We start from the raw sequence: 17,471 nt of genomic DNA on the forward strand, positions 1-17,471 counted from the left end.
GGGTGAGTAAGTGATGACAGAATTTTCATTTTTGGGTGAACTATCCCTTTAACTGGTGACTCTTATTTTGAAGGTGTGCTTGAAGCAGATTTTGAAAGGGAAATCAGTATCGGATTCACAAAGCGTTTCAGTTGGGAACCTTCCAACCTACAATGTTGGACACGGCGTCGTGAGTAATAAAGTAATGTCCTGCGAAAGTGAGAGGACAGCATCGTCCATTATATAAACGAATGATCGGTAAATGATTACTGTTGCTATTATTAGCCCATCGTATATGGCGTTTAACTTGACAGAATGTCGTTTTGCCTGCATTTCAAATAATTAGCTTAGTTAGCCAGCCGTGGGCGTGGGTTAGCTTAACAAGTGTAGTCGTGTGAGTGATGTGGTGGCTTCTACAATGTCTAGATCACGTGAATGACTGTAACGGTTGTTTTAGCATATGAACCGACAGATTATTACGCTCATCCATATCAGTTCGTGTCGTGTAACGTTAACGTTGTACGGGCGAGTCAGCACTTCATTTGAGGAAGTAGCTTGCCTGCGTAGCCAGGACAAGTCATGGAGACGCTAACGCTATGTTTTAAAAAGATACCGAGTTGCCTTCCTAGACACCATCATAGGCGCATTCGGAAAAAAAACTGCACTTCTGCACTAACTGTTAGCTGTCTAGTAGGCAGCTCTGTTAAGACGCAATTCCTATGACAGCCTTATGATTGACACTCGTTTCCCTAAAATAGCTGTGAGAGTTATGCAGCTCTCACTGTCACTAATACATGCACGATGTGGCCATAATAATGTATTTGTATTGCATATTTGCATTTGGAAACATTACTTCCGTGTATGGGGGCTATGTGTGGGTCTAATGGACTTTGAAAACCTGTTATCTCGGTTTGCTGTGCAGCACTCCAAAGTGTGTGTGTGTGTGTGTGTGTGTGTGTGTGTGTGTGTGTTTGTGGGGTGGGGGGGACTCAGTGGAGGGAGGTTCTGCAGCACAGGCTGATCTACTTACATGTTTGCAACCAGGGCCCTAGCTTGTGTTATAAGCTGATCTTTTGTCACCTAAATTGAGTGTTTATCCTAAGTATGAACTCAGGTTTCCTTTTTACAAACTTGTCTTTCGGCAGGTGAACGCTGGCCAAATGACAATGGCACATGTTGGGGCAGTAGTTGCAGCAATGGCTGGTGTGATGTCCATTCTGCTTCATTCTTCCATACACAAGATTGAGGAAGGACATTTAGCTGTGTATTACAGGTGAGTCTAAGGAAGTTGCATTGAAAATATCCAGGATTTTATGCTGCTTGTGTTAATCATTCATAAAATACCTGTAATATAATTGTAGGTTGAGGAAAGGCTTGATCAGTTAACTTTGTTTCAGTCGTTCAAAATGAAAATTGTCATCATTGTTTACCTTCATGTCGTTTCAAACTTGTATGACTTTTATTTTCTGTTTAACATAAAATTAACTATTTAGAGAATTTTTTTTTTTTTTTCCATACAATGGAAGTCAATGCTCACTGAAACGTTTTAGTTACCAACATTCTTCAAAATATCTTATTTTTGTGCTCCACAGAAAAATGAAAGTTAAACAGGTTTGAAATGACATGAGGATGAGTAAATGATGACAGAATTTTAAGTTTTGGGTTTTAAGTTTTAAGTTTCCACCCAAAAATGAAAATGGCAGTGGTAATGTTATTTATATTCAAATGAAATTGGTGACATTTATTATTCACTATCATTCATATTAGTTCATTTGTTTTACCATTTATTTTTCAGAGGAGGAGCTTTGTTGACATCTCCTAATGGCCCAGGTTACCATATAATGCTGCCTTTTATCACTTCATACAGATCAGTGCAGGTACAAATGTCTTTTTTTTTATCTTTCTTTCTTTTTCTTTTTTTACAACTGGCCTAATAACAAATTCATTATTGCTCTTATTACAGCTTTAAATGTTGCTGATCATGATAATGTTATTTGACTTCTGTAACAAGGGTGGGTTTTTGTGGTTCTTGAATATTTTGTTGAAGATGCTAATTTTTTTCTCTCATGTTTGCATCACGTTTATAGACAACTTTGCAAACTGATGAAATAAAAAATGTGCCTTGTGGAACCAGGTAAACCTTCCTTTTGTTGGATGTTCTGTAATAATAAATAGGCATCTTTATTTTGCGTGGTATATTTTCTGTGGCTCTTGAATAAAAATGATCATTTTTCTCTGTCTTCCACAGTGGGGGTGTTATGATCTATTTTGACAGAATTGAAGTGGTCAACATGCTGGTTCCATCAGCTGGTAAGAGCCTTAAAGTTCCTGTGATCCGGAAGTTGCAACCGACTTTACTTCCATGTTGTGATGCATTTCCAAGTGAAACAGAGGGCAGGGTTTTACTTTAGAGCACCTCCTCTTCATCCCTTGCTCATAGCGCACTGACTGTTGGAGGGGAGTGGTTAAGGACATTTTCAGATTTTGATTCAAGTTTACCACGACAAAACAGTTTTTCTTCCTGTGTATTAACTTGCACGGATTAATTGTTCACCACAAGACTAGTAATGTCCACTAACAAAGTAAATGGGGTCAATTTTGATTTCATGACGACTTTAAAGAGAGAGTTAACCCAAAAATGTAAAAAAAAATTCTCATCATTTACTCACCCTAAATCCTCTTTCAAACCTGTATTACTTTCTTCTGTGGAAGATAGAAATAATGCTCTTGTTCTTTTTCTCCACAGTGCTGGAGATAGTGAAGAACTACACTGCAGACTATGACAAGACGCTAATCTTTAACAAAATTCACCATGAGTTAAACCAGTTCTGCAGTGTGCACACACTACAGGAAGTCTACATAGAGCTGTTCGGTGAGTGTGAGTCACTTATGTCAAACAGTTTATTCTGCCAAGTATAATGTGAACTTTTAGTTGTTTATATGGGCACTGAAGTTTCTGCTGTGTCATAAGTTTCATCTTTGTCAGAGACTTGCATTTGTGTCGTTTTTGTTTGACAGACATAATTGATGAGAACTTAAAGACTGCACTGCAGAAGGATTTGAATGCTATGGCTCCTGGTCTCACTATTCAGGTATGGTTTTACTCCACAGTTTTTTTTTTCTCTCTGGGGTTTCAGCTTTGACTTCAGCAGAATTACACACTTACATGATATATTGCAGGCCGTGCGAGTCACCAAACCTAAAATTCCAGAGTCAATCAGAAGAAACTATGAGCTAATGTGAGTGAATATTTATTTATTTAAAATTTTTATATTTCTTATATTATTCTGTGCAGTTTGATTGGATGTGATTTAATGTATTAATGATTTAATGTGTGCTTTTAAAATGATAGTTGTGCTGTTTTGCACGCTTTTACTCTTGTAGATTTTTTTACTTTTTCCCCGTCAGTGCTTTTTTAAAAAGTTGCCAGCCACTGCCAGTGTTTTTGATAATTTTCACAAAATTAATGGCCCATAGAATATTTTGTTGTATGAATACCTGAACATGCAATATATCTAAAGAAAGAACAGACCCTCTGCTTTAAAAAAAAAAAAAAAGTTTTATTCTAGCTTCATGCATTTTTTTATCAACACTTCAATGTAGTAAGTTTCATAAAAAGCTGCAGCATTTTGAGCAAAAAGCTGAGAAAATCTTTTTGTCAAAGACTACATCCAGATTGGATTCAAAACGATGATCAAAACATAGATGGAGTAAATTGAGTCCATCAACACCCCTACTGCTTCACAGTCCTATGGCTCGGCCTAGGTCAACATTTCATTCAGTTACATTAAGCTGTTTAATGTTTATGGTCGCGTTTTTTTACATATGCAAATGATTACATATGCTATCGGTTGTTTCTGCGTCCTCTTTGCCTGTGTTTTGATCTGGAGATTCAGTACTCTTTCAGAAGATGTGCCATAGCGCCCTCTACCGTATAATAGTGAAAACATGGAAAGCCGAAAATTTCCGTCAATGGCGGGGAAAGAGTTAAAGAGGATTTTAAGATTTACTGTTCAAACTTTTAGGGTCTGTAAGATCATATATTATATGTTTTAGTCTTTTAAATGCTTATCAAAGCTGCATTTATTTGATAAAAAAAACTGTAATATTGTGAAATATTATTACAATTTAAAATAACTATTTTATTTTAATATATTTTAAAATGCAATTCATTCCTTCGATGGCACAGCTGAATTTTCTGCATCATTACTCCAGTCTGCTGTGTCACATGATTAATCATTCTAACATTCTGATTTGGTGCTCAATAAACATTTATTATTATTAGTATTCTTTGATGAATAGAAATTTCAAAAGAGCAGCAGGAAACCTTCAAATAATTTAAATCAATTTAATGCATCCTCCTTGCTGAAGGAAAGTATTGTTTCCTTTAAAAAAAATCATACTGATCGATCGGTATTGTACTGAATATCATCAGGCATCTTGATTTATTGTCCTTGAATGCATGTATCTATTGTTTTACTAAAAATTTTACATAATTGTTTTCCCTGTCTTTTATGATCTGCAGGGAAGCAGAGAAGACAAGGCTGCTTATCACCGTTCAGACGCAGAAAGTTGTGGAGAAAGAGGCTGAAACTGAGAGAAAGAAGGCCATCATAGGTGAGTCCAAACTTACAAATATAATGCTGATCATGTTCAGGATCAGGGTTCTGCCCTCATGCATCTTGTGTGTTGCTCTCATTAAAGAGGCTGAGAAAATGGCTCAAGTGGCAGGGATTCACTTCCAACAAAAAGTGATGGAGAAGGAAACAGAGAAAAAGATCTCCGAAATAGAAGGTCTGGTTTATCTACAGAGCATTTTCACAGCATGTCACACAGAGTATGTTGCTCATCAGACCCATTTTTTGATTGTAACAGATGCTGCTTTTCTGGCAAGAGAGAAGGCAAGAGCAGATGCAGAATATTACACTGCTGCAAAATTTGCTGAAGCCAACAGGGTAAAAACAACAACCTCTTTTTTTTTCTATTCTTTTGTTACATTTTTGTGTGTTGCTCAATGTATTTTTTTTTTTTTTTTACCATTTAATTTATTTAAGAAATTGTGAAATTGGTGCCCTTTACACGTGAACATTCAGTACTATATTGCCATAATTATTTTGAGAAATCCTTGGAAGATCACGTTTATTAGCTTTAAAGATGTTTTAAAAAGTTATTAAGTGCATTTACACAGTGTTTAATCTGTAACACTTTACAAAAAGGTTTAATTTGTTAACATTAGTTAAAGCTCCAGTCCGTAACTTTTTTGGGTTAAAAATTATCCAAAATAAATTTGAGCAAGTACATAACCATCCAGTGTTCAACGCTATCTGCTTGCCGTAGCTCGATTCAAAGCGGTTAGCTTGTAATAATGTTTTTAATTCCAGTGGTACTGGTGGATTTCCGCGGGAAATTCGAGCATGTCTTTGCGTATATTACGTCACATCTGTACACATAAAGAGACTCTCGGCTAGTAGGCTATATTGCGTGTGAGGATGTTGGAGGTGGAGATTTATAGCCTTTTCTCACAGCACTTGATATAATTAAACTTATCAATTTGATGGCGGATCCAGAAAGGTTCAAACGACAATCACCAGTGACAACTGGAGATTCACCCGTTGTAAAATGCAAAAGACTTCGGAATGGCTACAGAAAAGAAGAGACTGCAACCGGCCCATGCGAAAACAAGGATAAATATCGGAAGGGCATTAAATGTATTCACGCAATGCTGATGTTGAACATTAACATTTTGAGAACAAAGTATAATTTGCACGGTTTGACGTGATATGATAAGCGATCGTTAGATTTAATCAGTGCGATTTACTGCAATGCTTTTTTCCCTTAGTTGGTCAGAACAAAAGTGGATGTTACTTACTTGTTCAGATGACATTTTCCAGTGAAAATTCTTATGTTGGCCATACTTCCAAAAACTATAATCTGATTCCGAATTCCAGGATCCACACCGGTGCGGTGACTGACAGCTGCACACTCTCCTCAAAACATTGGATTCATCTGCGCTGTGCCGTGCCGAGGCACACCCACGTAAAGTTGATAATTCTGTGAATAACTGCAATTGACCGTTCGCAAAAGCCACGCCCCCTAGTTATTGTTACTACGCCCGTCAAACAAATGGTCAAACACGACCAGCGCGACAGATTCCCATGACGGGAAGAGGTATAAGTTAACTTTACCTGTCAAGTCAAGTCAAATATATTTATATAGTGCTTTTCACAATACAGATTGTATCAAAGCATCAATCAAAACAACTTAACAGTGTTTGTTTATTACTGGAAAAGACATCCAAGTTTGGTAGAGCTGATCAGTGGTATGATGGGTCATTTAATTTGAATACTGCTTCGGACTACCTGTGCGTGTCAGTGACCTTTTTTGGAGCAATACCTCAGCGATATCCTCCAGATCGAGGCAAAATGGGTTACAGTATGCAGTGGAGGGATATATTCAAAATATAAAAATACGCAATGAAGGAGACACGACTACTATCGACTCGAGGCTAATGCTTATACCGGTCTCAAGCTAAATCTGAGAAACCCCATGACCTGTACTTCAAATGCAACCAGCACAGCCTTGAAGAAGATTTTATAAGCTGGTTCAGTGGCTAATTGTTTGGAGTTAGAAATATATAACTCGCGCTGCATATTTAGTCATTTTGCCTCAGATACAGGATTATACAAGCAGAAGCAGGTTGTTCATTACCACGGCAACCGCTTGCGTGTCATGCTGAATGCCATTTTCGTGTTTAAAAAGTAACTACACATAAGAGACGGAAAGATGCAGATAACCTCAAATTATTATAGGTTATTTCTATTCGTTACGATATTGATATATGAACTGAAGTTGTCAAGTAAGCTTCATGCTTTCCCCGTTGTGAGCCTAAACTGTAGCTACGGGTGCTGCACTGTTGACTGCTGCTCATTTTCCCCGAGAATATCATGTTAACAACAACCCTTTAGAAAACGTAATTTCTTTGTGGATCCTCTTGATCTGCTTTCTCCATGTTTCTTTGACTATTCAGTGTCTCAGAGTCACGCACGCTGCACGCGAGTTAAGCATGTTCGACACATGTAACTGGGAGTGGGGCCGTCCACACTGTTTTATCCATTGTAGCAAAGTCCTTTTAGGCAAGTCATGCCACTCGGCCGCCATCTTGGCAACGCCTCCGGGCAGCTATTTCGGACTAACAAGACCAGGCTCCTATCTAAATGAATGGGCAGAGAGTCAGAACTGCAGTTTCACTGGTCACCGAGACATAAAAACTGCATATAGAAACAGCAGTAAAATATGATAAAAATCGCTGAAAAAGTTTGATGACTTTGCCCCAAAGTAAGGTTTAAAGCGCCTTTTTCTCCACAGGTTGTACTTTTACTACGCATGCGCAAGGGTTCTCTCCCTCGGTCGTGCGCGCGCTACACAGTTTGAAGCACAGTACGTATGTGCGAGCTCTTGCTCGCTCGCTCGCTCTAGATTCCGGGAGATTTGAACTAATTTGCGGGCATCAGGGAGCCGCTATCAATCTGCGGGAGACTTCTGATGTCTGATATTACACAACTCACACATACACTGCATATCAAATCTGCCGCCTTTTCAAACAGTAACGTATTATGCGCTGTCGCAAACCTCAACTGTGCGCATGCGTCAGTGGAACCAGACGATAGGCTTAAATGTTTCCCGGCTTGACTGTTAAAAGCAGACGATTGGCTTTCCAGCGGGAGGGGCGGGACATGTGCATACAACCGCCATCTTTGGCGTTACGGGTTTTCCCTATATAGTTGTATTAAGGATTGATGAAGTGGCATGTCTCTATATAAATAGTCTCTGATTGTAGGCACCGCTCACGTTGTGTTTTTGGCTTTGGAAACGGAAAGAACACAACTCCTCCAGACAATCTCTTTAGGAATACCTAGTGTCCGATTTACAAACGCCGTAGGCGCACCGCTTCACCATCTTGCTTTGAGTCAATGTTTGACGGACCTGCTCACATAGTAACGGTTGCTATGATGTGTGATTAAACAATGGCCGTTTTGTGGGAGGGGCCTGCGAACGGTCAATTGCAGATTTCGAACAGATGGTAACAGAGGGGAAAAACTATGGACTGCAGCTTTAACAAGATTCAAACTAGACAGACATTTAAGAGATTCGGTACGGTCATACCTCTTATTCACAGTGTTTCACATAGATAACTAACGGGATAAGATATATTGATTTGAGATAAAACTCATTTAAAATCATTATCTTATTTTTATTACAGCTGCGTTTGTATGAAACGAGAGAGTGAGTCCATGATACCGCATGACATAATTAAATACCTGTATACAAAATATTGATTTGAGTTTTAATATTTTAATAGCTCACCAAACGTAAAACTTCCACGAGAAAAAAACTTTCCCAGTAAGTGTAAAGCGCCGTCTTCAGTGACAGTAACCCGGATGAGCCTGCGTTATCAGTTTTTAGCGGTTGTTATCGGGGGAATAGAGTCAAGTATTCAACAGAGCCGTGTAATAACATTAGTTAATGCACTGTGTATTAACATTAAAAAACAATGAACAACTATATTTTTATTAACTAACATTACCAGAAATGAATAAATGTTGTAAAAATGAATTGCTCTGTTAGTTTACCTTATTGTAAAGTGTTACCCTTTAACATGTTGGTTTAAATCACAGATTGGTGTAACAGTAAGTTTGTTCACTTTTAGTGAGTTAGTTAGATTAGTGATCTTATCTGTTAATTACATCAACGAGAAAGCAAAAAGACTTAATAAAGTAGATTGTGTGAAGGAATTTCACTCTTTTTCAGCTTATACAAAGCTAAAATATCCTTCAACTAGCTATATTAAGAGAGCACATGTAGGAGGCTGTAGCTGATTTCATTTTGGTGCTAGTGTCCACTCTGAACACATGGAGGCACATTCACGCATTCCTTCAGTATAGTTGATTCCACAGGAAATGCTCAGATCATTTATCAGACTACTGTCTCCCTCCTCCACAGCTGAAGCTTACACCAGAGTACCTGGAACTGATGAAATATCAGGCCATAGCCGCAAACAGCAAGATCTACTTCGGTCAGGAAATCCCAAACATGTTTGTAGACAACAGTGCCTCCCGTCCAGCCGTGGGCCAGGGTGCGGCAGATTTGATGGAGCAGCTGGAGTCCTTGAGTATGAAAGAGAGTCTTAAGAAAGCGTCCAAGCCCAAAGCCACAGAAGGCCATTGAGGGGCCTGAGAGCTGTCCACCCCCTCTTCCTCTGCAATTTCTCTCTCTCTCTCTCTCTCTCTCTCTCTCTCTCTCTCTCTCTCTCTCTCTCTCTCTCTCTCTCTCTCTCTCTCTCTCTCTCTCTCTCTCTCTCTCTCTCTCTCTCTCTCTCTCTCTCTCTCTCTCTCTCTCTCTCTCTCTCTCTCTCTCTCTCTCTGTCTGTGGCATGGGTGCTTATGAGGCATGCTGACATGGATGCTTTTCACTCTTCTACTACAGTGGGGTTGGGTGCTTGACTAGCTGTGCTGTGAGTCAGTAAGCTGAAGAGACTGTCACACAGAGCCTGTGGTTTTCCAGCAGTCATTTCAAAACTAAAAAGTAATGTCTAAGAACTGTGCTACTGAATATTGCCAGGTTGAATTGTTGCGATTCAAATATAAAAAAAATCCCTCCAATGTCCCTAACTCACATCAGCATGCTTTTTCCCTTTTTTTGCTCTCAACCTTGGATTCTCTTTTACAAATCCATGCTAATTATTTTTTAGATGCAGATGCAACTAGTATGTGCATTTCGAGGTTTACTTTTATGTGTTGTCTTTAACATAACTGGAATTATAAGGCTTCACACTAATTGAGATCAAAGACAGTGGCTTTATTAGCTACAATATGATGAGACTCATTTTGTAGCCAACATTTGTCATCTTTTCTTTAATATATATTTGAGGGATACTTAACTCTAAAATTTATATTCTGTCATCCTTTGTTCATCCTCACATCGTGCCAAACTTGTAAGATCATCTTATGTAGAACAAGGATATTTAAAAAATGAAAATAATAATAAGAGGTGTTTTTCTTTCTTCTTTTTTTGTCCATACACTGAATTTTGTTGAGGTCCAATATTGTACCATACTTGGACCCCATTGACTTTCATTGTATGGACAAAAACAGTTTTAAACTATCTTTCTTTTGTGTTTTCCGCAGAACAAATAATAAGAAATAAAGTCCAACTGGTTTAGGATGACGTGAGGATGAGTAAATAACAGAATGTAAAACATTTTTGGTGATCTACCCCTTTGGAAATTTCTCATTTTCATTGTCACTAAATTCGTTATAGTTAAAATCTTAATTTAGTTCAGCCACAGCTGCAGAGATCAGTGGTTTTTACATGTAAATGTAAGATCAATCTTGTTTTAAAATTATCCCTGCTTGATTTTTGTTGATCTTTATGAAGACTTTTTCTACGACCTTGAGACCTGAATACTTGGTGTGAATTAAATTTCATGTAATGTCAGAAATAGTGGGTTTGGTATAGTATTGTGTAGCTTGTTAGTTTGTGGGTGCTCTGTGGATGATGTTGAATTGTTGGTTTATAGAAATGGTGACACCGAGCATGGGTTTCATAAAGTTTCATAAGATGTTAATGTTTTGTTCCGGGGCTCCTGTCTTTGAAAAGCTATGAGATGAACAGCTGTTTGGTTATAGTCGGTTCCTTTATGACAGAAAAATGCCTTTATGCCTTTAGTTGAGCTTGCTCGTTTTGTCATTACTGGAAGGAGTTTATTTCAAAGGGAATTCAGTTACAATAAGGGCTGCAGTATTATTAGGCACTATCAACGAAATTTAGCATTATGGTGGATAAATGCATTAATGATCAGACATTGTAACAACATATTAATGCATTTTGGGAGCCATGTGATGTTTTTCACTGGAGTTGCCCTGAAGCCTCAAAAGCTTCATCAGAATTTCACCACTAGAGGAAGCCAGTGATCTTCAGGAATCTAAAGACTGGACAACAGAGAGTTAAATGACTCCAAAAGACGTGGCTATGCTTCTCTTAAAAGTCTGCCTAAGTTGTTTTCATATGCCAATATTAACAATTCATTAAATCAAACCATCCAAACTAGGTTTTGAATAGTGTCTACTAGTGCTATCTCTCAGGAAAAGAGACCTGTGTGCTAACTTGAATGACCAGCTTTTTTGGTATCTTACATTTAAACTCTGACCACTTCACAAACAGATGTAGGGTCATGTTGTTTGTGTGAATCTGTCACACAGCACATCGGTTTTTCCATCCTCTTCATACTTATCGATTAAAGAGACAAACATTCAATATGTTTAGTTTGAATGTTCCTTCTTCAAACAGTGGGTTCTCCCATTTTCTGCTTAAATTGACTTTTCATTCAATGTTTTCCTTCAAGGTGTAAGATTAATTGTCTCAAGTGATTTTTCTGTCCATATGATCCCTGTGATTCTTATGGTTGATTAAATGAGAGGACAGAACTTGACTGCCCTGGAATAAAACCCACTCTGTGAATGTCACTTTTTTTATGTCAGCATAATTTAAGCTCCTAATTTTAAAACATTTATATGCAAAATTTATAAAATTTTGACAATGTTTAATTCTGTGAAATAAAACCTATTTTGATACCATGAAATGACTTTTCTTGGTGTTGCAATTATGTGTTCATATTCTTGCCTTCCACATTAAGGAAGAGTACATCATGTCCTATTAAGGAAGTGTTTTGCAAAGGGTTAATTTCATAGATTGTGTCATGAATGTAGTGCTTTTAATATGAGCTGGATATGGTTTCAGAGAAATAGAGGAAAAGGAAGTAGCTATTGCGTATGAAAGAACTTAATTCTAAAAATGTAAGTGCATGCAAATCTTGCCACTGTGACGTCAAGGTGTTTCATGGTTGCTTAAGTGAAAAGATCTCTCACTCTAATATTCTGGTCTTCAGATGGTACTCTGGTTGCTACTAGCCTAATGCATGTCTTTGGGATATTGTTCACCCATTTATACAGCAGAGCGAGTTACAAGTTGAAGTTTCATATGGTATTTATCTGATATGTAGAGTTAGGTGTGTAACCTAAATGACAAAAAAACTAAAAAAAAAAAAAAACTTTTTCATGTTTTTCTAACTCTGTTTTGGGAATAATCTGATACAGTTGTTATCTTAAAAATAACTCAACCACTTGATGAACAATCACAACAGGCAGTTATGGCCCATATTTTTGTGTTTGCTTAGCAAATAAACCGAGAATGTCTCAGTCAGTGGTATTTGTCCAAATACAGGAAATGTCACGGTGTCTTCTCCAAGTAACAAATGAGCCGGTTTGAACTTTTTGATGCAGGGCTCAGACTTACTAACAGTGCATGAGTAAAAGAAGGACAAAGGAAGGAACTAGTCACTCAAGGAAGTGGGCAAAAAGGTCTGTCTCCAGCTGACCTTAAAGAGAGAACAGAAGTTTGAGCTCCCCCAGGACCTCCTGAGTAAATATCAACCATTTAGATAAGGTCCCCAGACTGACTCAATCCCCAGACATAGAGAATGTTTCCTGTTCCTGATGGTGAATAAGTGTGAAATTAGAATTTTTGCATTTAGACTTTTAGATTGGATGAAAATGAATTTTAATTAAAGTGTCTCATTTAGAAGATGAATCTGTATGTTAAGTTAAAATGTGCTTGTTAAAAATGCACTGTGTCCAGGGTGCACCACATATTTCCTTCCTGCACTACTCAATGATATAAAGGAAGTGGCTCCACCTAGACTATAGTTGAGGTGAAGAGACCAAGACCGCGTCAAAAATCGCATATTGTCTTGAGTAGATACTTATTTTGAATAAGAAATTACTTCACGTCAGCTAAAAAAAAAAGAATGTTATAGTATGAATGTGTGTAGTAGTATGAATGTAATCAGGAAGTAATACTTTTGCCATGTTGCCCTCATCACGTGACCCACCAGCGTCAGTTACATCCATACATCGCGTCCTTGAAAGGGACTTTGGTCGCGTCACTGCCATTCACAAATCCTATCCCGTGGCCCTGGGATAGTAAAGTGACATCGGACGTATGCACATTGCACTCTAAAGAATCTCGCCAGGAAGTAGGTTATCCGGGTACTTTTCGCCTACTCTTTTATGTGTAGGCCTACTGTGAGTTCGGACATACTTTTTTTTTGTCATACTGTTTTTCGCCTACTATATAGTAGGAAAGTATGCGATTTCGGATGCAGCCCAACAGTCTTATGTTGTGGTTGTTTTGTCAGGCCAAATTTTATTGCAGATTCCATTAATAATCCTTAAGCCTTAATTGATTTAAAGACATTTTTATTAACTAAACAGTACTGACCCTGAAGTCATGTTAAAACAAGTTCACTGGAGAGCAAGATTTTAATGACTCCCAAATGACTTATACAGGATACATCACTTGCACAGTCTTACTCAGCACATGGATGGTGGCCAACTTTTCTTTCCGTTGTTCATTGACATGGAATGACAAAAGCAACATGTGCACTGTTAGAACAAGAAATATCCACAAATATATATATATTTTTTATCTTCAAAGAAAAGCCATCATCCAAGCAGGACACATGCTAGTAGATTTTATTTTAATGGTTCTGTAGAACTAGTGGCAAATCTGTGGCCTGCCTACAACCATTGCAGGAAGGGCAGTGCCCAGGTTTTGTAGTTGGTTGGAGGGACTCTGGCGTAAGAGACGTCATGTTCCCATGTCATGTTCCTATGACAACCATGATGAAATTTATGAATTACTGGCAACAGCCTGAACAATTGTGTTCTGTGTTCAGTCTGGCTCATCGCCCTGCTCCGTCCCCTGAAGCGCTGCCGTAATTTACCAGGGAGTCATGGGGCAGCTTCTGTAAGGACATGATAGATGACACGCCTGGCTTCTCTCAACCAGCTCTGATTAGCACAATAATGGAGGCCAATCTAAGGGGATTTCTACATGCCCAAATCTGATTTTGTGACACATGATGTTGTAGTTTAACAGAATAGATATAGCACTTAGGCTATACTGGTTGTGAAACAGAATTTTGCATTATACACACACACTAACGTTCCAAAGTTTGGGGTCAGTAAGATTTTTCTTATAGGAGTTATGACATGAAAAAACTAATTTTACTCAAACATTTGGCATAAGAACATTAAAACAAGTTTCAAGGCTTAAAACGACCTCCTCATTATAAAACAAAGCATGAAATCAAAAAACATTTTTGTTTTTTTATTCAATATTTTTTGTTATTTTATTTAAAAAAAGTTAAAGGCCTAGGATCCATCATAAGAAAAGCAATACAATCCCATTACAGTTCAAGTTATATGAATCAGGAGTGTTTCTCAAAATAGCTAATAGAATGACTTCAGAAGGATCATGTTACACTTAAGACTGGAGTAATGACTAAGCTTTCACAGCCATCACAGGAATAAATTACACTTTAAAAAACATTAAAATGGAAAACAGTTATTTTATATTGTAATAATATTTTACAATATTATAGTTTCACTGTATTCCTGCTCAAATAAATCAGCCTTGGTGCATGAGCATAAGAAACCTTTCAAAAACATGGCCCCGAACAGTATAGTGTGTGGTTCAGGTCAGTACTCTACATTATGGGGACAAAATGTCCCCATGAGGGCAATATATGAAATCTAAAGTCCACATGAGGAAAACAGCTTATAAATAATACTGTTTTTTTTTGTTTGTTTGTTTGTTGAAATTGTAAAATTGGAGAAAGTTTTCTGTGATGGTTAAGGATAGAATATACAGTTTGCAAATCATAACGTTTATGAATTGCTCCCATAAAACATAAAAACCCATTTGTGTGTGGTTTTTTGCTTCTATCTAGCGTTTTGGCGAATGTTAATGTGCATTATGTGTGTGGTTCTCTTATCTTGGCAAGGGAAGAACAGTTATCTTGCTGCTTGCACATCCACTTAATCATCCTGACTCAGTGCAGGTCTGTTTTTAAGATTTGAAAGCAATGCTTTGAGGTCTCATATTACCCCTGGGTGTGTCATAGGGTTAGCATCTCTCCCTGATAACACCTGTCTGAAATTGGAGTTTATCGCTGACTCTGTTTTACACTCCAAGAATTTTCCCATACTTGTCATCAGTTAACTCCTGAACTGGTTCAGTTCAAGATTTGCAAAATTTTAAAGGCTTTTAAGTTTAATGAAACTTAAATTAAGCCATTTTCAATCCTGCAATTGCCATGACCAGTAATCAGTAAAGTATTTGTCTTTATAGTGTTGGCCAGGATGTATCTCATTTAGACTAATAGATCTTCATTGATGGATCATGTCTCTGATGACAGCAGACAGCTTGTTTCCAGATTACACAGACAAAAAGTTCAACAGAGCACACAGATTCTGTTATGTGAACATCTGCAGTTATATACAGCAGGGACATTAAGGAAACATCCATGCAAAAAAATCAATCCCAAACTATGTTTGTGGATCTCTTTCCCATCTTCAGTCATCCTATGAGAAAAGAAGTGATAGGAGGAAACCACAATAAACATGCCAATTACCTGGTATAAAAAGACATTTTTATTTACAGAATGTTTTAAATGTTTTTCAGTCAGTTTGATTACCATGTGGTTTTCATTACAATTCAAAATCCTCCCTCATTAATCTTCCAAGAGTCATTTAAACAACATAAAAGAAAGAAACGCTTCAGACAGTCATGTCTTAGTCTGAACAGAAACAGATGACTGGGATAGGAATCAAGGCTATCCCTTACATCTGAACTCTGTCACTGGAACTGTACCATCAGATTTTTATGAATTTACTATGCAGTGTCACGCCTTGAGTTTTGTTTGTTTTCACTGTGTGCAAAACAAAACAACACAATTGTCATGTCATTTTACACTCCTTTAATTTACCTGATGATCTTAACCTTCCAAATGTTGATAAATTGTCATAATGAATGCTTGGGTTGAATGTCTCGGCGGTTCAACCCTATACAGCACAGTGGTGAAGACTTTCAGTTCAAGAATTACAGGAACTTTCAGTAAAAGGATTGCAGGCCTACCATTATCATTGCTCTAATTAATATTCTGAGCTCAATAGACAGCATCATTTTAATTACCACAAAAAATAATTTTTGATTTGTTCCTTATAACCTAAAAAATCTGGGCTAAAGAGAGGCAAACCATAGAAGTGAATGGAAACGTTAAAATACTCACTGTTTCTATAGCTATATAACAATAAACAATATGCCTGTTAACATGATTTTAGTTTTCACTTACGAACTTTTTTGCATAAAGTCATATCTAGTTTTAAAACTACTTTGCCATGATAAGATAACATAATGGCCTAAACCCTGTAATTCTGCAAAAACGTTGATTGAAAAAACCTTAAATCTCAAATAACACTTGAGTTTTAAGGGAAGAATTTATGTGCTTTTATACAATTATAACCTTCACATTTATGCCTTTTAACTCTGCAAACTGATTACTTACATTGTCTCACCATAACTTGGATTTTCCGGGTTTTTTTTTTTTTTTTTTAACCCTTTGATGCACAACATGGGTCAAATAGACCCGACTGAGTTTTCATTTTCTATATCTTTGCAAGAAATTAATTTCATCATTCAGTATTCCAGGTATTCCTCAATTAACTTGTTTTAGATCATTACAAATCCTTATTTAAATTTTTCCTTTCTTACTTTTCGAATAAAAATCGTTTTTGTGTCACTACCCTTCTAATGTGCAACATGGGTCTAAAATGACCCATATTCATGTTTCTTTGCTGAATATTTGAAAGAAATGTATTTTATCATTTATTAATCCAGGTATTCATTAAATATCTTGTTTTTGATTTCCACAAATCATTATGTTTATTTTTCCTTTCTTACTTTATAAACAAACACGGTTTTTGTATTTCTACATCAATTTTACACACATGGGTCAAAAATGACCCATATAGGAACCTTTGATATGTATAAATAGTATAAATAAATATATTTACTGCAGAAAACTATTCACCTGCCACACATTTCACAATTCAACACGGCTGCTTTTGTATATTTCATGCATGTACGTTTTATTTAATACATTTTATGTCACAGAAAATATTTGATATTTTGTGAAAGACATCTAGATATAGGCTAATATTTGAACGTTTAGGCCAAGGTTACCTTGACCTTGAAACCCATTACTAGTGCAAAAGAGAAACATGTCCAATACTATTAGCTAGCTTGCGGTCGACATATTCTATTTTATCTAATGTTAGCTAGGTCAACAAAATAAAAGTTGCAATAGAAAGTTATATATACAAGTATATATTGTCGCTGTTGGGCAGAAACCTTGTACCTCCATATTAATTTTTATTTGTGGTCATAAATCAATGCTATCGGTCACATAAGCCGGCGTGTGGTGGCGTTCTGGTGCACTATGGCTGCGGTCGCATCATCCGGGTGGATGCTGCACATTGGTGGTGGGGAGATCCCCCTACAGTTGCACAGTTCAATTTCAGTGTTATCGGTTA

The 17,471-nt window shown here is 37.2% G+C and overlaps 1 protein-coding gene across 1 annotated transcript; it reads left to right on the forward strand.

Moving 5' to 3' along the window:
- The first annotated feature begins 89 nt into the window (after positions 1 to 89).
- Positions 90 to 10,998, forward strand: erlin1 (ER lipid raft associated 1). Its single transcript, XM_056257115.1, has 12 exons — positions 90 to 237; positions 1,125 to 1,252; positions 1,775 to 1,856; positions 2,067 to 2,113; positions 2,228 to 2,289; positions 2,726 to 2,851; positions 2,998 to 3,071; positions 3,160 to 3,218; positions 4,505 to 4,596; positions 4,684 to 4,773; positions 4,855 to 4,934; positions 8,980 to 10,998. Exons 2-12 carry the CDS (start codon positions 1,140 to 1,142, stop codon positions 9,202 to 9,204), a joined length of 1,050 nt encoding a protein of 349 aa, XP_056113090.1. The 5' UTR covers positions 90 to 237; positions 1,125 to 1,139; the 3' UTR covers positions 9,205 to 10,998.
- Positions 10,999 to 17,471: the final 6,473 nt, after the last annotated feature.

The sequence above is a fragment of the Rhinichthys klamathensis genome, unplaced genomic scaffold (assembly GCF_029890125.1).
Source record: "Rhinichthys klamathensis goyatoka isolate OS25496 unplaced genomic scaffold, OSU_Roscu_1.1 h1tg000135l_1, whole genome shotgun sequence".
In the NCBI taxonomy this organism is placed as follows: Eukaryota; Metazoa; Chordata; class Actinopteri; order Cypriniformes; family Leuciscidae; genus Rhinichthys; species Rhinichthys klamathensis.

Bases quoted from the DNA above. Each gene is read 5' to 3' on its own strand.
- erlin1 (XM_056257115.1), top strand. From the start codon at position 1,140: ATGACAATGGCACATGTTGGGGCAGTAGTTGCAGCAATGGCTGGTGTG. The intron at 1,253-1,774 runs GTGAGTCTAAGG...TTTATTTTTCAG, and splicing joins CATTTAGCTGTGTATTACAG to AGGAGGAGCTTTGTTGACAT. The intron at 1,857-2,066 runs GTACAAATGTCT...TCACGTTTATAG, and splicing joins CTTCATACAGATCAGTGCAG to ACAACTTTGCAAACTGATGA.